The sequence below is a fragment of the Triturus cristatus genome, chromosome 1_1, assembly GCF_964204655.1.
Source record: "Triturus cristatus chromosome 1_1, aTriCri1.1, whole genome shotgun sequence".
Classification (NCBI taxonomy): domain Eukaryota; kingdom Metazoa; phylum Chordata; class Amphibia; order Caudata; family Salamandridae; genus Triturus; species Triturus cristatus.
The window spans coordinates 99,427,136-99,448,550 of record NC_140579.1 but is presented as its reverse complement, the minus strand read 5'-3'; the positions used below and the strand labels follow the sequence as shown (position 1 = coordinate 99,448,550).

General features: G+C 44.9%; 1 protein-coding gene across 2 annotated transcripts in view; it reads left to right on the top strand.

The window, feature by feature from the left end:
- LOC146869622 (E3 ubiquitin-protein ligase TRIM39-like) overlaps positions 1-21,415 on the top strand; it is a 111,197-nt gene that overhangs the window by 53,701 nt on the left and 36,081 nt on the right. For both annotated transcript variants that reach the window (XM_085608707.1, XM_085608698.1), the window contains exon 5: positions 21,323-21,375. In XM_085608707.1, coding sequence (XP_085464833.1) covers positions 21,323-21,375 — 53 coding nt within the window. The remainder of the gene's footprint in view (positions 1-21,322; positions 21,376-21,415) is intronic.

The following is a 21,415-nucleotide window of genomic DNA, read 5'->3' as shown; positions in this document are numbered from 1 at the left end:
AATAGGACTCGTATTTACGCGAGTCCTATTGCATTGTAAACAAAAATGCGGGCGCCAAAGAAGGCAGGAATGGGAGTGGGTGGGTGGGTGGTGGTGGCCAGAGAAGTCACAGACTGCGGGAGGGAACAGGGGGAGGCAAGGGAACAAAAGAGTTGCTGAAGTAAAGGGGCTGATAGCCATGGAAGGATAAACATGACGTCATGGCAGTAAGGAGGCGAGCACCACAAACCCTTTGTTGATATCATTTGCAGGGAAAAAAACAGACGCTTTCATCGGCAGCACTTTTTTCCCATTTTTCCCCCAAAATTCTAAATTTTGCTGTATTTTGGCTAATTTCTGGATCCCCTCCAGGGGAATCCACAAACCCTGGATACCTTTAGAATCCTCAGGATGTTGGAATAGAAGGACGGAAATTTGACATGGATACTTTATATGGCCCAAAAGTTACAGGGGCCTAAGCACGAACTACCCCAAATATCCAAAAAAGGGCTCGGGACTGGGGGAGGAGGGTGGTTGGAGGGTAGGCCCAGCAGTTAAGGGGTTAAAAGTGAAAACACATATCAACAAACATACGTTCTTCATGTCTTGTGTTGTTGACATCCACGGCCATTCTAAGATCATCTAGCACTGCAAGGAGAACAGTTCTAGTGTTTCTGTTTGGGTGAAATCTGTCCTTTGATCTCAAGCCCTGTCTTGGTTATACTCCCCTGTAGTCTGGCCAGGCTTGTCTCAGGTGCACCCGACTCTGGTCTTACAAGGTATGGCCCTGTGTTACCTTCCTGTGGTCTCATGAGTCCTGTCTCTGTTGTACCCCCTTTTGTAGTCGCAAGCCCTTGTCTCTGTTGTACCCTCCTCTATGCTCTCCCCTCCTGTGGTGTTGTAAGCCCTGGTTGTGGATTTACTGGTCTCCCTCCATCGTATTCCTCTTGGTGTCGTTTGAGACCTGGCTCTGCTGTCCTTTCCTGTGATCTCGCAAGTCCTGTCTTGGTTATTCTCTACAGGTTTGTCTCAGGTGCACTCTTCTCTGGTCTTACAGGGTATGGCCCTGTTTTACCCTCCTGTGGTCTGACAAGGCCTAGCTCTATTTTCCACTCATGTCCTCTCGCAATGACTGGATCTGTTGTACTCCTCCTAAAATTCCTATCAGCCCTGACTCTGTTGTACCCTCCTGTGCTCTCATCAGGCCTGGCTCTGCTGACCCCTTCCTGTGGCCTCACAATGATTGGCTCTGTTATACCTCCTCCAGTGGTCTCACTAGGTCTCACTCAGTCATACCCCCTCCTGTGTCCTCACAAGGCCTGGCTCTGTTGTACCTCCTCCAGTGGTCTCAGTAGGTCTCGCTCAGTTAAATCCCCCTCCTGTGGCCTCACAAGGCCTGTTTCTGTTGTACCTTCTCCAGTCATCTCACTAGGTCTCGCTGAGTTATGCTGCCCGTGGTCTCACAAGGTCTCTCTCTGTTATACCGCCTCCTGTAGTTTTACCAAGTCTTGTGCTTTTACACCTCCTCCTGTGGTGTCACTAGGTCTCACTCTATTGTATCTGAAAGATATTGGGATATTAGTTGATGGGGTGAGAACCCCACTCAAGCAACAACTACAATCTATATGAGGGTGAACTATAAAAGTCCCAAAGCAATTTAGAAACATAGAGTTTATTTTAATAAGTAAAATGATACCAAAACAATATGAATCCAATCAATAGTACCAAATTTATTAAGTTTTTAGTACAAATAGCGCCAAGAAACACAAAGCGCCAATTTCAGGTATCTGGTCACGAGGAAGTGAGATAAAGTTTTAAGGTCCGGACAATAGCAATGTAGTGAGGATTGGACACAAGGACTATGGTAGTCCCACTAGGAAGTTAGGGCCAGATGTACGACCATTTGCTTTTGCGACTCGCAAATTGCGAAAAATTGTGAGCCGCAATTTGCAAGTCGCAAGAGAAAATGTATAACAGTGTCAGAGACACTGTTAGCGATTCCCAATGGGGTCGTAAAATGCGAGGCGCATGAATATTAATGAGCCACTCTCAATTTGCGACCCCATTGGGAATGGCTGGCCAACCAAAAAGAGTGGTAAACTGCAAATGTTTTGCGACCACAATTGCGGTTGCAAAACAGTCATACATGGCATTTGGGGTCGCTATTAGGAAGGGAACGCCCCTTCCTAATAGCGACTCGCAATTCCTAATTAGAGAGTTGCAAATAAATTGCGTCTCGCTATTTAGGAATTGTACTTGGCCCTGTAGGTTTTTGCATGTGCAAATGGGTCGCAAACCCGTTTGCGCATGCAAAAACGGGTCGTACATCTGGCCCTTACTTTCTCAAGTCCTCACAATGAGCACTATTCTTGGTGGCAGAGGCCTCCCATTGGCAGTCATCGTGAACGGTCGTTGTCGTAGCGAAGATCAAGTCCCACTGGAGCTTTGCATTGCTGGTCCATATTTGGCACAAATAAATGACTTTGCAGCCAAGAGGAGCCCAAAACATCTGTTTCTTCACCGTTTCTGCAGGAGGAGCTTCCACTGAGGCCAACAAACTATCCAGGACCTGAGGTCACCTGTTGTGAATCAGGACTCACTTCAGACAGAGGTCAACAGCAGGCTCAGGCAGGTCCAGGCAGGTCTCGTTGGTACTGGTCAGCAGGGCAATTGCAGGGGGTCTCTGGACGTTTGTGGTGTCACTGTAGCTCACACAGGGCATCGGCTGACTAACCCTTGTGATCCAGGCCAGCAGATCCAGTCCTTTTTTTCCAGACAGCAATGATGTCCTTCCGGCAGCAGGGTTGTCCTTCTGAATCTTCCAAACGACTAGGAGTGTTCTGATGGGATGCTTTGAAGGTCCCATTTTCATACTAGTGTCAGCTTTGTGTGGGGAAATTCCCCGACCAACACTAAAACTGGTTCTGGTCAGTTCTTCCACCCCATCCCCTGGTCTTGTCTCAGAACTGTCCAGGGTGACAAAGGCAAGGACAGGCCTGATGTTAGGTTCCCTTGTGTGTGCTGCAAGCAGAGTCTTTAGAAATGTAGTTAAGGTACGGCCCAGCTTCTCCCCAGCCATTCTATCAGGGAGGTCCTTTCCCCTCACATGCTTTGCTCAGTGTCCGGAAGGAATACACAAACCACAATAGGTGAGCCAATCACAGTCATGTAACTGAGGACACTGGCAAAAAGGCACAAATAATTTGAGCAGAAAAATGCCAATTTTCTATAAAACTGAAAAATAACTTTCTAAAGATGGCGTTTTCAAAATTGTCATTTTAAATTCAACTTCACCACTACAGAGGATTTTCAATTAAAATGTATTTGAGTGTGTAAACAGTATTTCCCTATTTGTTCCCAAACTGAAGTTATCACGTATTAAGTTTAATAAGGTAATCCAGTGTTAGCCTATGGGAAAGATAGGCCTGCACAGTGAAAAATGAGTTTTTCACTACTAGAACATGTACAACGGAAACACATGTCCTATGTTTTCAATTCAATGCACCCTGTCCTTGTAAGTATTAACAAGCATTTGCAATGCAATAGGTCTCGCATTTGCGAGAGTTAAAGCTATTGGCGGTGTAAATGACAATATAATTTACCCATGTGCTTTGCCTCACAGTGCTGTGGCCTTTGGTACCTTATAAGTGTCTAGCAATGCAGTTTATTATCCTGGGTGCTGTGCCGCCAGGGACTAAATAACTATACAATTACTATACACTGGGTCATGCAGTCTGATTCAGGAATATAAGCGTGCCCCCGGAAACATTTATGGATGCATCCCAAGGCTTGAGGACCTGTGATGTCTAACTGAACTGTGACTCCTGTGGCTGCTCCCCAACTGCAGAGGCCATAAAACAATAAAACATACATTTGCCTTTTCCTGTCCTGTCTGGCAAACGCCATGAAAGAAGGCATCTTCTGATTGCTGGTAGCTGTAAAAACCTGTCTCTTCATCTTTTTGAAGAATAAACAAAAGGCGTGTAATACAGGGTTTTATCTCTATCTCAGGTTATATTTATTTATTTGAAAAGTTTTATAAAGCGCGAACATGACCCAAGCGGTTAACAGTGCGCTGTACAAAGTGGCGTAAGTATGAGTACAACAACAAAATGGATCAGAAGAGATAACTTAACAATCAAAAGGTCAAGGGGGCAAAACACAAGGTCAAAGGGGGGCATGGGGAGTCAGCCAGAGTAGTGGGACCAGAATGGTTTCAGCAGAGAAGAAACATAAACCCAATTGAAACAGCACGTTACAAGAGAGTATCCAGACCGGAGGAAGAGGTAGATTGAGATAATATCCGTGTTAATGCTGTTGGAGGTCATTCAGGAGTAGCCAGTTGGCATGTTTTTTGAAAGAGGCAGTAGATGGGTTGGTTCTGATCTCTGGGGGAAGAGCGTTCCATATTCTTGGAGCGAGAACAGAGAAAGCATGATTGTAAATTCCTTTCTTATTGAATTTGTGAGGATTCAATAATAGGGTGTTAGAGCTTCTGAAGTTCTGACTCGAGCCAGATAGCTCAAGTTTTTTACCAGGTAAACGGGGGTGTTGTAATGAATCGCTTTGTGCGTCAAGGAAAGCTATCTTGAGCCTGATCCTCGCTCCAATGGTCAGCCAGTTTAGTTGAATTAGGTCTGGCGTGACGTGGTCAAGTTTTCTAGAGCCAGTGATGAGTCTGGCCGAAGCGTTCCGTGTGGCTCTAAGCAGAGCCAAACTAGTTTTAGGTAGCCCAGCAAGGGTCGCCAAACCATATTCCAAGCGTGAGATAACTAGGGATTGTACAGCTGGCTTGATTTTCCTAAGGGTGTTGAGCTGAATATTGGCTCCCCTACTAGTAGCACTGATGTGATCTTGCATATTCGGGTATTTGTCCAAGGCTAGTCCTAAAGATTTAGCCGAGTCAACAACATGTGGTGTGCAGTTATGAGCAGTAAGTTGTTTGAGCCAGTCATGGGTAAGTGCAGAGTGGTTGGGAGGGGGCAATCAGAAGGAATTCAGTTCTGAGAGTATTTAACAATAGATGGTTATGAGTTAACCATTGTTGAGTTTTTAGGAGTGCATCATTTAGAGTGTTTTTGTCATCTGGAGAGGCGATCTTCAAATATAGTTGAGTGTCATCTGCATACGTATGGTAATGGATGTTAGAGCGGTCCAGAATATCGGAGAGAGGTTCCATAAAAAGGTTGAAAAGAGTGGGCGAACGTGCGGAGCCTTGAGGTACTCCAATGGTGACCGGGGTACTGTTTGCAAGGGATTGGTTAACATTGATTCTTTGGGTGCAGTTCTGTAAGAAAGAGGCAAACCAGTTTAAGAGGGGGCCCGAAAATCCCATCCTATATTGAAGAAGAGGTTTTCATGTTTAATAGTGTCAAATGCTGAGGACAGGTCAAGAAGGATCAGAAGACAAGGGACATTTTGATCAAGGGATCTCAAGGTGTCCCCAACGATGTGAGTTGATGCTGTTTCAGTACTGTGCCCCGCTCTGAAACCCGACTGGTAGAGGTCAAGGAGCTGAAATTTCTCAATATGGTTGCAGAGCTGTGTGTGGCCGATTTCTCGAGCAGTTTAGCTAGAGTCCTGATACTGGTGATTGGATGGAAGTTGTTAGGATGAGCTAAATCGGCATTGGGCTTCTTTGGGATGGGAGTGACTTGACCCGACTTGAGGCAATCTGGAATCATCCCAAGTAAGAGTGATTCTTGGATGATCCGGGACCACAGTGGGAGGATGGCGGAATTGAGATCTTTAAAAAACTTGGCTGGTAGTGGATCCCTGAAGTGATTAGAAGGTTTTAAGGAAGCCATAGATTGGAACAGCTCTTTGTCATCTGGAAGAAGAAAAGTATTCCATTATGCGTTGTTTTTGGGAGCTCAGATTTTGTGGAAGGAAGGTGCACTAGGTTCCGTAGGTTCCTCTGAGGATGTGAGGGTGTTCACAGGGAGCAAATTTGGAGTGGTAGGTTGCAGCTCAAGTTAAATTTTCCTCGCCTTTTCAGAGAGGTATGCTGAGAAGTCCTCTCCACTAGGAAAGGAGATTACATGTGTCGAGCTATGGTTGGTAGAGTGGTTAGCTCGCTGTTTGATGATTTCGAACTGAGCCCTGAAGTGATCGGTTTTAGCATTGCGAATATGTTTGTTGTATGCGCTTCTCATCTTCCTTAACTGATTGAGGCTGGAAGTGGAGGGAGAGTTTCTCCAAAGTCTCTCTGAAAGCCCACATTTGCGACGTTCCTCATTTAGAGAGCTATTAAACCAGGGTCTGGATTGTTTGATCTGACTCCTTTTGAGTTGCTTAGGTGCAATAGAGTCGAAAATACTCATCATAGAGTTAATGTAATGATCAGTAAGGTCGCCCAGATTGGTCATGTTAGCGGGTGGCTAACGACTATCATTGCTAATGGATGTTAGATCACTAATGTTGATGTCTCTCAGGTTACGAGACAGTTGATTGATTTTATGTGGTTGGCCCTGTCTGCGCATGACCTTTTCCAGGATGCAGAAGGATATTTGGTGATGACCAGTCACAGGGTAAAATGTCATCAAGTTGAATGATGTTGTCTTTAGCTATGATAAGGTCGATATAATGAGGTAGAAATAAAGGGCACGATTCCCAAAGGTAAACTGAGATGAAAGCCTAACATTGCACGTTTTGGTATTCACAAAGGGCATTTGCACGCAGTAAAGTTAGACTTTTCTCTCAGTTAAACTTAGGTTTTGGTCTTAAGTTTAACTGAGACTAAAACTGAGACAGAAGTCTAACATTACTACTCTTAAATGCCCGTTGCGAATACCGAAAGTCCTAAAGTTAGACTTTCGTCTCAGTTAAACTTAGGTTTTGGTCTTCAGTTTAACTGAGACTAAAACTGAGACAAAAGTCTTACTTTACTACTCGTAAATGCTCCTTGTGAATACCGAAAGTTGTAAGTTTAACTGAGACTAAAACTGAGACAGAAGTCTAACTTTACTACTCGTAAATGCTCTTTGTGAATAGCGAAAGTCCTAAAGTTAGACTTTTGTCTCAGTTAAACTTAGGTTTCGGTCTTAAGTTTAACTGAGACTAAAACTGAGACAAAAGTCTAACTTTACCATTCGTAAAGGCTCTTTGTGAATACCTAAAGTCCTAAAGTTAGACTTTTGTCTCAGTTAAACTTAGGTTTCGGTCTTAAGTTTAACTGAGACTAAAACTGAGACAAAAGTCTAACTTTACCATTCGTAAAGGCTCTTTGTGAATACCGAAAGTCCTAAAGTTAGACTTTTGTCTCCGTTAAACTTAGGTTTTGGTCTTATGTTTAACTGAGACTAAAACTGAGACAAAAGTCCAACTTTACCATTCGTAAATGCTCTTTGTGAATACCTAAAGTCCTAAAGTTAGACTTTTGTCTCCGTTAAACTTAGGTTTTGGTCTTATGTTTAACTGAGACTAAAACTGAGACAAAAGTCCAACTTTACTATTCGTAAATGCTCTTTGTGAATACCTAAAGTCCTAAAGTTAGACTTTTGTCTCCGTTAAACTTAGGTTTTGGTCTTAAGTTTAACTGAGACTAAAACTGAGACAAAAGTCTAACTTTACTACTCGTAAATGCCCTTTGTGAATACTGAAAGTCGTAAATTAAGACGTTTGTCTCAGTTTACCTTTGTGAATCGGGCCCAAAGTGTCCAGCAAATCCCAATGAATGTATAAGTCAACGCTGATATGTTTGAGTCAACCCTAATTCAAAAAGGCTCAAGATCAGTAATTTGGAAACCATGAAGGTTTATTAAAATATTAAAGTGCAATACTGAAGGTAAAACAATAGATGGTCTCAATTGCGTAATATATGAGTCATTGGGAATAAACAGTATGAACAAAATTTAAAAAAAGGTCCACGTCCAGAATATGCAGCAAATCAATAGAATATCAGGCAGCATCCCTAGCGGCTCGGGAAAGAGTCTAAAATATCTCTCTGGCTCACCCGCAAACACGCATCCTTTTATAACAAAATGAACCATAATGGCAACTTAAATCGTGCAGTTAGCATAGGGTGTGCCAATGTTCTGCATATTGTCCAATCAGAATACAAATGTGATGTGTCATTCAATGCCACCATCCTAGCACTATCTCTCTAAGACGATAATATTTAGCTCTACTTTGCCCTGAAGTCATCGGACGGTTTAGCACAAACCTGGCTACGTAACCAATATCAGCTATAGAAATGGATAGGACTACAGTGAGTGAGCAGGAAGAGGCAGTAAAAAGCAACATTTCAACTACAAAGCAGCGTATCCACACAAAGCATCAGGGTACATTTTGCTTTGAGCAGTGTGACTGAGACATAAAAACATGGCTATTTCCCAATCCAAGATGGAGTCACAGCCTAATTGAGGCCTAATTCGCCTATGTCAAGAAAACACAGTTCTGTACTTCACTGCATTGTCATTTCAAATGAATAATGCTAATTTTACTAAGCGACCATTATTTAAACTGAAAATAACACTAACAAGGTAATACATCTGCCATACGACACCTCAACAATTTTAAGTATAAACATGCTGCCTGAAGTGTGCCCTATCATGTTTCTCACATACCCTGTAAACATGAGCATGCAGACTAGCAGTGTCAGATTTGCTGTGATGTGATTATACCTGGAGTCAGCACCACTCCAAACTCTGTCTATAAAAGGCATAGAAACATTAATACTCTACTCCAAACCATAATATGGCTCCTTCTATAATCCATACAGAGAGTAACAAGGGCCACACTAATGGCAGATAACATAACATGTCAATTTTGAAGACTTCTATATTGCGTTGCCTTTCTCTTCCTGCTTATATTTTGAATCAACAAGGAGAGGCGATCCCTTCGACAGACTGAACGTAACTGGAAACAACACCCTTCAGCAGCACATCTAAAACTTCTCCGCCAGGCCAGAAATGCCTACAATAATAAAGTCCTCAACTCAAAAAAAGAATTCTTCAGAACTGAACTGGAGAACGCCAAAAATCGACCTCGCAAGCTGTTCGACTTGGTCAAACACCAATCCAACAAACTAGCGAAAACCTCCAAAGAAACACCAAAACCACTAATAACAAGCGAGGAATTCTCTTCCTTCTTCTGCGACAAAATCTCTGCCCTAGGAAATTAACTTAAATCCGCAACTCACCACCAAAATCAAAATCTGCCAGCTCTACCTCTTCTCTCCGCGTTGTCCTCCCAATCCTCACCCAAAAACCTAGCACACTGGTCCAATTTTAAAATCTACGACGAACACTGTATCTCGAAAATTATTTCCTCCTTAAACCCGAACAATCACTTCAATGATCCTCTCCCGTCTAACTGCCTAGCTGCTGCCTCTCAGGCTATCATCCCTTCCTGGACCTCAATAATCAATGCCTCCCTCCTACAGGGCTCAATTCCTGATTCGCTCAAGGCTGGCTAAGTTGTCCCCATCCTAAAAAAAAAACACGCTGGACCCTGCTTCCGCTGAGAACTATAGACCAATATCCAACATCCCACTCCTAGCCAAAGTTCTGGAAAAATGTGTGCAACAGCAGCTGAGCCTACACATCAACACATTTCACCTTTTAGATGACTTCCAATCCGGGTTCAGGTCGGGACACAGCACGGAAACCACCCTCCACCACAATGTAGATGACGCTCTCCAAGCCCTCGACCAAGGCAGAACCTGTCTCCTAATCCTCCTAGACCTTTCCTCTGCCATTGACACGGTTAACCACCAATTTCTCCTTGAACGCCTCAAACTCAGGATGGGGTTGGATGGCAGTGTCCTTAAATGGTTTTGATAGGTTTACATAAAAACCTCTTCCCCTGAGGACATTTTCTCCCTGAACGAGGCCGTGAAGCTGACAGTCCACTGGCTCACCGCCAACCAGCTTAAACTCAACGCAAATAAAACTGAATTTCTTCTGATCTCCCCACCCAAACCCAATCCAGACATCCAGGAATGGATCAAGACCATCACAGCACTAAACTGCCCTCCTACCATTGTTGACTTGGCGAAATCCCTTGGAATAACCCTTGACGGCAGCCTGAGCATGTGTGGGCATATAAACTCGATGGCCAAAATGGCTAGATTATACCTGAGTTACCTAAGAAACCTAAAACCCTTCCTCGATGTGTCCGACTTTAAAACAGTAATCCAGCCGCTAGTCATTTCCAGACTAGAATATGGATGCTCTACTCTTGTAGGGCTACCCAAGAAATCTCTGGCCCCATTGACAGCCTGCCTCAACACCGCCGCCAGAATCCTAACTGGCTCAAAGAAATTCCACCACACCTCTCCCCACCTCAAAGCTCTGAACTGGCTTCCCCTGGAGGCCAGAATACAATTTAAACTTGCCTGCATTACTCACAAAGCTTTTTATAACAACTCCCTTACATTTCTCGAACACAAACTCGTGATATCAGGAGGAGCCAGAAACTCCCGATCCGCCAAAGACCTGCTGCTGCAACCAGCACGCTTCTGGAACAAAAAAATCTACAATCGGGCCTTCTCTGGGGCAGCGGCAAGGATTCGGAACGCTCTCCCACCCGCCATCAGAAGACTTCCGTCCTTGGCACACTTTAGGAAGGAGACCAAAACCTTCCTAATGGGTAAATACCTCGTCTAATAAACACGTTACTTTATTATCATTCTATGGATGATACCTATTCCTGCACTCCTGGGCATCCCCCCAAGAGTTGAGACTACGTGCTTTCTTGTATGATGTATCTACCTGTTTTAATTTATTTCCCACATGTAGCCGGGACTTTAGACTGCGTGTTTTTCTTGCATTATGTAGCCCCTATTTTACCCAATTGATCCCTCCCGTCCCAACGCTTTGTATACAACCTTAATCCTGTAAAGCGCTCTGATACCCTCACGGGTCTGGTTTGCGGTCTATAAAACTATAAAATAAATAAATGAATGTCTTCAAGACAAGCGTAACATCACCCAGTTATGATTTTTACTAAGCAGCACTTTGCACTCGTCCACTTTTTATTTATTTTTTCCTATAATATTTAAGTAGTAAGTTTAGGTCCGTGCTGTGGAATAAAGTCGCCATGTAAAATGATGCTCGTTAATATTCAATGCGCGGCTTAAGGTGCATCACTCAAACCAGGATACTTCTTAGCTGTCACTTTACAACGAGTTTTGTATATTTTCAATTACTTCAATACCATACATATATTCTTCCTACCTGCTCTCATCATAAATTTACAGGTTCTCTGATCACAATTGTGAAAACGTACCAAAAGTGATCTTTTATTTGTTTTGTGGATATTTACAGTGTCTTGGTGTAGCAAAGGTGCTTTGGGTCTTAATGCGTGAAGTCCCCTGCATGGCTATTGCGGGACGTCCGGGACTGGGGCAGACATATTGGTAGTAGGCAGGTCAGCGGGCTAGGCTATCATGCCCCTGACGATACTTGAATGTCCGCTGGCGTGAACGCGCGCTGTGAAGTCCTCCTGAGGCTTGAGCCAGGAGAAACCAACGCTGCACTCCCAATTATTGCTCTTTGCACATAGTCCTGGCATTTGCTGCATATTTTTAAATTTGGACCGCTAGGTGCTGGCCGGAAGCGTCAGGCCCGCTCCCCACCCCGATTAGGAAGGTGAAGAACTTAGAGGAGTGTGGATAGACGGCAAATTTAGCTTCAGGGATCAGGTGAACACAGTGGTTTCATCAACATCATACATTCTCAGATCATGCAAAAAAGAGGCACAACAAACAGTGGTCACCTCGCTAATAATGTCGGGATTAGATTATAGCAATAGTCTTTATCTCAAGATCCACGAAGGGTCGCTGAACAAATAACAAATCCTTCAAAATGCTGCAGCCAGGCTTCTCCCAGGCACACCAAAGTTTGAATCGATCTCAGCCAAAATAAAAAAACTTCTCGCGGTGGTGCCGCTGGTGAAAAAGGCTAACTGGGGAGGCAGAAGCTTTGTTGCCAATGCGGCCAAAGCATGGAATGCCATCCCACCTCACCTGAGAAATATGAAAAATCTCCTAGCCTTTCGGAAGGCACTAAAAACATGGCTTTTCTCAAAGTAAACCTGTTAAGAACTACACCGATGTTGTCTTCAGTCAGGACTTCACACAGCGCCAGGACACCTTTGGGTATCAGTTAGCGCTATATAAGTTCCAATAACATTAACATTAACATCAAATTGGGACCCTTTCCCCCGGATTTTATTAAAAAATATATAACTCATGTGGCATCTGACTTTATGGTGTTTTTGGAGCGAGCGTACCCCCTCCAACCATGCGCACTTTATTGGGGCCAAACTCCCTTAACCATTGTACTGTCTCTTCATCAATCTGTGGGATTGATCTCGGATTTCCCGTCCATGCATTTGTCTGCCGGCTATGTACCACCGCACCTGTGGCCTGTCAATCAGTAACCTTGGGCCTTGGTCTCAGTGCTTGCCAGGCTACGTATTTGCGAGTCGGGTTGATGTGGCGTTCATAACGGGTGAATTTGTTAATAAGGACAAGATCTTGTTCACACGAATGAATGTATTATTTGTCATATCAGCATCGATTTTTTCCTAATTAACAGTGGGATACCTTAGTTAAGTTTGCATCCGGTATTTCCTTCAAACTCTGAGTAACGATGATCTCAGGATTCCTAATCTGATTTCTGGTTTGAAACCCAACCTACTCTTTAGCCCAAGTCATAATCTCTGTCTTCCCCTTATTGATTAGATACCCTGACAGACTCCCAAAATCTCTGGCATGCGTCTCAAGCTGTGGAACAGAGAGCTCTGGGTTCGGTGTATACAGAACTATGTCATCAGCACGCAGTGCTAGTCTGGTTGGTAACCCTGCAGCTTCAAAGGGAAGAATGGTCTAATCCTGCCGAATCATCTGGGAAAAGGGCTCAATATATACACGGAACAGAATTGGTGACAAAGGACACCACTGCCTAGTTCTGTAAGTTCGCCATCCAAAATCTTAGCTGCTGGCACCTTGTATAGCATTTGCACAACTTCAGTAACATTGCTCCTGAAACCATAATCCTGCAATACCTCCCAAAGATAGAACCAATCAACCCTAGCAAATGCTTTAGCAGCATCAATTCTTGTGATTGTCAACAGGAGATTAGAGGCATTGGCCATATCATTCGCACCGATGTCATTGGGTTAATTCATACAACTTCCATCCAGGCACAAACCCCTTATGATCGAAATGGATCAACTTTTGAAGGACATCTGACAACCTCTTAGCCAAGATTCCTGGAATCATTTTGTAATCACAGTCAACTAAGATATAGGTCTGTAGGAATCCACTAACCGAGCATCTTTACCCTGTTTAAGGATCATAACTACAGGTGCCTCATATTAGGAAAGTGGAATTTAACAGCCTTCCAGAAAGATCTCATTAAAATAAGATACCCAGAAAGAGAACAAAGAGTTACATTTTTTATAGAATTCAGTTGGGATCCCGTCTGGGCCTGCTGCTTTCCCTTCACTGAGCCTCCTAACTTGTTCCCTTATCTCTCCCTCTGTGATCCCGCTTGGGCCTGCTGCTTTCCATGTACTGACCTCCTAACTTGTTCCCTCATCTCTCCCTCTGTGATCCCGTCGGGGCCTGCTGCTTTCCCTTTACTGAGCCTCCGCACCTGTTCCTTATCTCTCCCTCTCTGATCCCGTCTGCGCCTGCTTCTTTCCCTTTACTGAGCCTCCTAACCTGTTCCCTTATCTCTCACTCTGTGATCCCGTCTGGGCCTGCTGCTTTACCTTTACTGAGCCTCCTAATCTGTTCCATTATCTCTTCCTCTGTGATCCCGTCTGGGCCTGCTGTTTTACCTTTACTGAGCCTCCAAACCTGTTCCCTTATCTCTCCCTCTGTGATCCCGTCTGGGCCTGCTGATTTCCCTTTACTGAGCCTCCAAACCTGTTCCCTTATCTCTCCATCTGTGATCCCGCCTGGGCCTGCTGCTTTCCCTTTACTGAGCCTCCGCACCTGTTCCCTTATCTCTCCCTTTGTGATCCTGTCTGGGCCTGCTGCTATCCCTTTACTGACCTCCTAACCTGTTCCTTTATCTCTCCCTCTGTGATCCCGTATGGTCCTGCTGCTTTCCCTTTACTGAGCCTCCGCACCTGTTCCCTTATCTCTCCCTCTGTGATCCCGCCGGGGCTTGCCGCTTTCCCTTTACTGAGCCTCTTAACCTGTTCCCTTATCTCTCCTTCTGTGATCCTTCCGATACGGCCTAAAATCTGCTGTTCCATACGACGTGGGCGTTTTTGTTTTGCAACCAGTTTTTCATTACTATGCGGTCTGGGTTCATATCTTCCTTATATATCCCACTAAGGCTCTTCAATATCTTAGTTGTAGAGAATGGTGACAAGGTTTACACTGGCAGAGATTGGATGTGACAATGTTGTGTTGTGGGTGCTGTCAGGAATTCACGTGGACCTCAGGTAGGAAGGTATTCATTAAGTGTATACACGAGACCCCACCAGGAGCATATGTAACCTGTTACTCATTCATTTCATAAGGCTTTATTCGAAGCTTAAACACAAAGTCCATAAAAGCACATACATTTTCACTACAAAAGCAACATCATAAAAAGACCATTGTTAAAAATACAGTACAAAATACAAGATTAAAAATACAATTAAAAGATCATGCTGGTCCTTGCTTTAACAGCTTGAAGAAGAAAGGTAGCAGTGAAAAAAGGTACATCAGGGTACGGGTTAAAAAACAACTTCATAGAATCATGAACATTTCTGGTACCATACTTCTTAAAAATGGGTTTTAAAAAGGCTAAACGGAGGTTACCATAGAGTTTACACAGCAATAGAAAGTGCATTGTGCTTTGTACTGAGGTACTATCGCATGGACATGGACCAATCGGATGTTTTTTAATACAAGGGAAGGCCACCAAATGGTGCACAATCCCAAACCTGATGGGAGGCTCTGGTAACATAGCTCAGATACGGTTGATAACCCACATTCTCACAATATCTCCCGTTGAGCATACATGTAGTAAGATGACAGCTATCCCTCCCCCGCCTCTCTGACTTGTAGCTCGCGAAAGCAGACTTCATCTCATCTTTGGACAGGCTAGAAGCAGCATAACTGTCCTTTCAAAGCCATAGATCTCTAAAAAACTGTTAACAACAAATTTGATCCAGGGAATCTTCATATGATCATCAGTAGAAAAACAGTCTCTAATGATGGCTCTATTTAAGGAGGTCTCTTCCTTCGACCTGATAGCACGCCACAACATTAATGGTCTTAGGGTAATCAGGTCTGAAAGATGTTGAATACCAAGCTCTCTGTGCACCAGATCGTTGGATGCAGATTTGGGCAGACACAAAAGTCTCTTTAAAAAGAGATTTTCCTCCACTTGAAGGCTCCCTGCCGTGGCGTGACCCCAAACCCCAGCACCGTAGAGGGCAATTGAAAGACATCTCATTTGATATATTTTTAACATGTCTGTAATCCGTTTGTCCCCTATTTTGGTAGCAAACTTGAACACCCCGTGGGCACATTTCGCCATCTTGGCCCGGACATATGTAATCTCGCCAGTCCAGCTACAATTCTTGGTAAAGGTGATGCCAAGATAGTTAAAGGAGTCCACTGTTTGCACCTTATGCCCGTCAATAAAATAGGAGTGGGGTTTTTTACGCCCCAAGCCACATTCCATGATGTACGTTTTGGATTTGTTGATCAACAACTTTCTCTCCTTGATGAACAGTGAAAATCTGTCCATCAGGCGTTGAAGGCCTATAGGGGTCCTAGACAAGATCACGGCATCGTCCGCGTAAAGTAATACAGGGACGTTAAAATCATTGATTTTTGGGGTATCTGCCGGGATGTATGACGTTACAACGCATGCTTTTACACCGCATGCCGTTACAACGCATTTTTTACACCGCAAGATCTGTTACAACGCCAGCCTTTACAACGCATGCTTTTACAACGACGTACACTAGATGGAGTGCTGACATTAGAAATGTATAATTTACTATTCTAACTCCAGTCCACGTTGCAGTAGGGAAGGTGTTTGGATAGTAAAACTACACTATTTCTAATGTTAGCACGCCATCTAGTGCATTTCGTTGTAATGTCATGCGTTGTAATGGCATGCGTTGTAACAGATTTCGCGTTGTAATAGTTTCGTTGTAATGGTAGTGCGGTGTAAAAGTTGCGTTGTAAAGGTTGTTCACCATCTGCCGCAACCGTCTTTAATACAGAATCAACTTCGTTGATAAAAAGAGTAAAAAGTAGGGGGGCAAGAACGCACCCTTGTCTTATGCCACACCTAATCTTAAACTTTGGGGTGCGCTCCCCGCCCGGACCAAAACGAACACTGGAACTTAAATTGGCATAAAGTCGGGCCAGGAAATAGACAATGCTCTTGGGGGCCCTCATTTCAAGCAGTTTAGCCCATAAAATGCTATGGTCCACCATATCGAAAGCACTGCTCAAATCTGCGAAGCAGAGAAAAAGAGAGCCATTCTTAGCATTTGTGTATTTCCAGATTAAAAGTTCAAGGTTAAGACATTGATCAATGGTCCCTCGTCCCTTCCTAAAGCCATATTGGCAATTGGCCAGAATGCTTTTAGAATCAGCCCATTCTTCCAACCTGACCAAGAGCACCCGGCTCATAATTTTCACTGACGAATCAAGGAGGGAGATTGGGTGATAATTCTTCACATCCTCCCTGTCTCCCTTCTTATATATAGGGATGATAATGGATTCCTCCCACGTAGGTGGAACACCATTACATACAGCAGCGTTGAAGACGTTTGTTAGCAACGGGCCCCACAATTCCGGGACTAATTTATACAGATCGATCGGCACCCCATCGGGCCCCTGGGCCTTCCCACCATTGCTGGAGGTAATACTTCCCTGCACCTCAACGATGGAAATGTCCAGAGGAACGATAGGCCACCCATCCTCATGCACACCTCTAGATCTATCTGAATCAAAAATTGCAGAGAAGTGGGTAACCCAGTTTTCCTCACTGACATTAGCCGTCAGTTCGGGCATCTTGTCGTCCTTTAAAAACGCACAATTAACTGTGGCCCAGAATAAAGAGGAATCCGAAGTTGCGGCTACCTGGTCTAATTTGTCCCAGGCCTCTTGCCTTAATTCGGTCTTCCTACGTTTGACTGCAGCCTGATAGGTGGCTCTAAGCTCTCTAACCACACTGTTGTCTCTTTGCTTGGCTGCCAATGCTGCTTTGAGTCCCTTGAGGGCGACAGTACTAGCGTGGTCAAACCATCCCTTTTGTTGAGGTATCTTGCCCTTGCCAATTTTGGTAAATTTATTATCTATAATGAGATTGATGTTAATAAAATTACAAACAATTTCATCGGTAACCTCCTCACACTCTAAAATGGTAGTGATTTCTGTTAAACAGCTTTTGACAATGGAATTTGACATAATATCCACTTTATCCCCTTTCCATCTAATTCTGGTTCTGTTCGGTCGGTGCGGCTCAATATTAGCAATGGTACAAATTTTAGGACCGTGCTTCACCTTCCAAATTATGGCCTCAATAGTGATACAATTGTGATCACTAAGCAAATTATCCACGACCACTGGGGTCATACACCACGGGCTAAGACTAGAGGATATGCAAATAAAATCTATTACAGTGTTTGCATTCCTTCCCGTGAACGTGGGAATGGTTTCTCCTGAATTATTTTTCGCATTAACCAGAATTTCCAGGTCATAAGTGGTCACGATTTTATTCAATGAGTCCCCATAGATGTTATGGGGGAAATGAAGATCAGCATCCCCAAAATGGTTATTAAATCCACAAACCCTTTGGGTGTAGAGGGAACACACCGCAGTGTTAAAATCCCCCACCTAAATGAAATCGAAATCAATATCAAACTCCATTATAAAATCAGCCAAAGCGGTCTCAAGAGCAAACACTACCTGGTGCCTAGTGCTGTCAAATATATTGTTATAAAAATTAATTAAAAGAATGTTTCTACCTTGCTCCTGATAAAGCCATAAAATCTGAGAATGGACCCCAACCAGTACTTGTTTTTTTAACAATAATAGGAACTTTCACAGAAATCAAAACCAGGAGCCCACCCTTTGCCCTGCCCGAAGGGGAGGCCACAGCTGGTAATTGATATGAAGCAAAACCATTGTAATTGATCGGGTCCTCACACCATGTCTCTTGAAAACAGATTATGTTAAAAGCGTTAATGAACTCCAGCCAACCCAGGCAGGCATCCTTTGATAAGAGACCCGCAACGTTCCAACTAGCAATTGAACATATCCGGGGGTTAAAACTTTTAATGGACGTGTTGGTCAAGGATATTAGACTGCTATGACCTTGAGGTACGTTCTTGGGGGAAAAATCCCCACCCCGGCCATCAGAGATCAACCTCCCATCTTCACAGCATCTGGTATCATTATTGGTATTGGCTGTGGAAATACAGTTACCGCTTGGTCCCACAGTGTTTGGATCCCCCAATATTTCATCACCCCCCCCTCCCCCCACCTCCTAATAAAACAGCTGCATCCCCTGACTTCGTCAAAAAAGATTCCAGTCAATCATTGGAGTCAAGCCCGCTCAGAGACTGGAATCTATTAGACGTGACAACATTAAAGCCAGTATACAGGTTCAAATCTCTGTCCCCTGTCATGGTACGGTCAACATTAGGCTAGTTATATAAGTGCCTATAAAAATAACCTAGGGGACGAAGAGAAATCCCTTGATCTCGATAGGGGAGTGAAGTAGCTCTTAGCAAAACAGTGGAGGCGAGTTGTGGATTTCTAAAATTAACAACAATGCAATCGCCCTCACAATTCTTGCGTGAGCTACCTATCCAATTAGTTCTTCTCGTGCTTAGAATCTCATCTGCTAAAGCTACTGGGAAGCCACACTCCCGATGAAGCCAATCCACGGTCTTATTCTTCAATGAGGCATGAGATTCTCTGTATGTGTTATTGTGTCCGTACCCTCTAGCTGGAGGGACATTCGTTAAGACTGCCACAAAAGGTGCACAGTCTGGTGGTAAATCAAGCTGTGGGATAGCGTGACTTTTGGCTTTCCCTGTGCTATAGCCCACCTGAGTCCCAGAGCCTAAATTGGGGGAATTAGATAAAGAAGTTCGAGCTATTGTCTGTGGGGGGTTAGATACAATATATACCTTCTCACTATGGTCCCCGGAGGAAGGCTTGGGGGCTTTAGACATGGCCGTTAGAGTAACCTCACAAGGGATCTTAGTGGTTACATTACTGCCTCCAAGATCCTTATCCTTGTCTTGGGGGCCTATGCTGGTATTAATATATGATTCCAACAGACCTCCCAGTCTGACTACTTCGGCGGCTACCGTATCAAGCTTGATCAGTAAAGGTTTGACGATCAGGTCAAGCTTAGCGTCAATAGTACTAATTAAGAGGTCGAATTGCTTACTGTCTATAATGACCGAGGTGCTGTCCGGTGTTAATTTATGGTCACGGACAGCACTGGTTAGTGGGGGATCCACTCTCTTGTTTGATCGACTCCCCCCCCCCCCGTTTTAGTGGAACGTTCTTATTATTATTCCTACATGAACGCAATACTCTCTGAGATCTCGGGGCCGTCGGGCATTGTATCGGTGGATCTAGAAGGGCAGCCTGACTAGGTTCTGTGTCTATAAGGTCCCCAGGTGTTAAACTATTGGAGCGGACTTGGTCTAAAAGCTCCGCTGAGATAGAACTATCCAAGTGATTAGGGTTGATGATCACATCCTGGTGGGGGATAGACAGGGGGATAGATGGAATAGGTAAGGAGGTGGTTGAGTCATGGGACCCCGCCCGCCCCAGGGACTTTCGTCGTTCCTGGTTAATTTTATCCACCATCTTGACCAAATAATTGTCCAAGGTGGCTGTCGCTGGTACATTTTTCACTTTGGACATTGTGAACACAATCAAAACACCTTAGAGAATAACAGAAGACCATACAGTAGCGTATAACCCAATTCCACTTGCCCTCTTTTGCTATTGGCTTTCCACTGACTGTCACAGATATTAACAACACAATGGGAGGTGATACAAACTTATAAAGGTGACCTGGGTGATCGAACGCCTTGAATCGACACGGAAAATCCTAGGCCCAGCCCAGCCTCCTCCTGCCCCCTCCTGTCCCGGACTGTCACAGACTGTCCGCCCTTTGTCCGGGCTTCGTCCGGTACGTCCCGCACGCGTCCCGCGCAGCGGTTAGCGATGGTATATTAAGGGGGCGTTAACCAATAGGCGGGTGGGCGGGACGCAACACAGCTGACGGCACGCACGGACTCCTGGTAACTGGAGTCCCGTGTAGCGACATTCCCCACCACAGCAGCAACACAGGGCACAACAATGGGCTCGGCACCTTCTGGGGCGGCGGCAGCTCAAGAGTCAAGTAGCCCCCAAGGACGAAGCGGGACCCGCGCCAGCGGATTCCGCGAGCTTTAAAGTAGTGTTTGTTGCCGGGTGGGCGGGACGCAACACAGCTGATGGCACGCACGGATTCCTGGTAACTGGAGACCCGTGTAGTGACCTTCCCCACCACAGCAGCAACACAGGGCACAACAACGGGCTCGGCCCCTCCTGGGGCGGCGGCAGCTCAAGAGTCAAGTGGCCCCCAAGGACGAAGCGGGACCCGCGCCAGCGGGTTCCGCGAGCTGTAAAGTAGTGTTTGTTGGCGGGTGGGCGGGACGCAACACAGCTGATGGCACGCACGGACTCCTGGTAACTGGAGTCCCGTGTAGCGACCTTCCCCACCACAGCAGCAACACAGGGCACAACAACGGGCTCGGCCCCTCCTGGGGCGGCGGCCGCTCAAGAGTCAAGTAGCCCCCAAGGACGAAGCGGGACCCGCGCCAGCCGGTTCCGCGAGCTGTAAAGTAGTGTTTGTTGGTGGGTGGGGGGACGCAACACAACTGATGGCACGCACGGACTCCTGGTAACTGGAGTCCCGTGTAGCGACCTTCCCCACCACAGCAGCAACACAGGGCACAACAACGGGCTCGGCCCCTCCTGGGGCGGCGGCAGCTCAAGAGTCAAGTAGCCCCCAAGGACGAAGCGGGACCTGTTACTCAACTCCCCTCTCACTGGGCAACTGCCGCTCCTAGAAGACCCACGCTGAAGCACTTCATAGCATCACATAAAACACGCTGGTCTCACTGAGCTATCTGCCTTAGAACACCCACATCCTGTCATGTTAAAGGTACTTTTGGATATCGTTAGAGCTTTGACTGTAGTTTATGAACAGTAACTCACACTGAGCTCTAGTCCGCATGCGCTGCTCTTAATACTCAATCTTATTTCAAATACAGGTCTTGTGTGATGTTCATCCTTTGTTCCTGTAGCTGTCATTGCTCTTTAATACAAAGATAATGTTTGTTATTACAGATGTAATAATGTGAAGATTCAGAGCCCAGAGGTGGTGGTGAAGAGTTATAAAGGTAAATATCATTGCGATGATTAGCTCTGAATATTACTGTT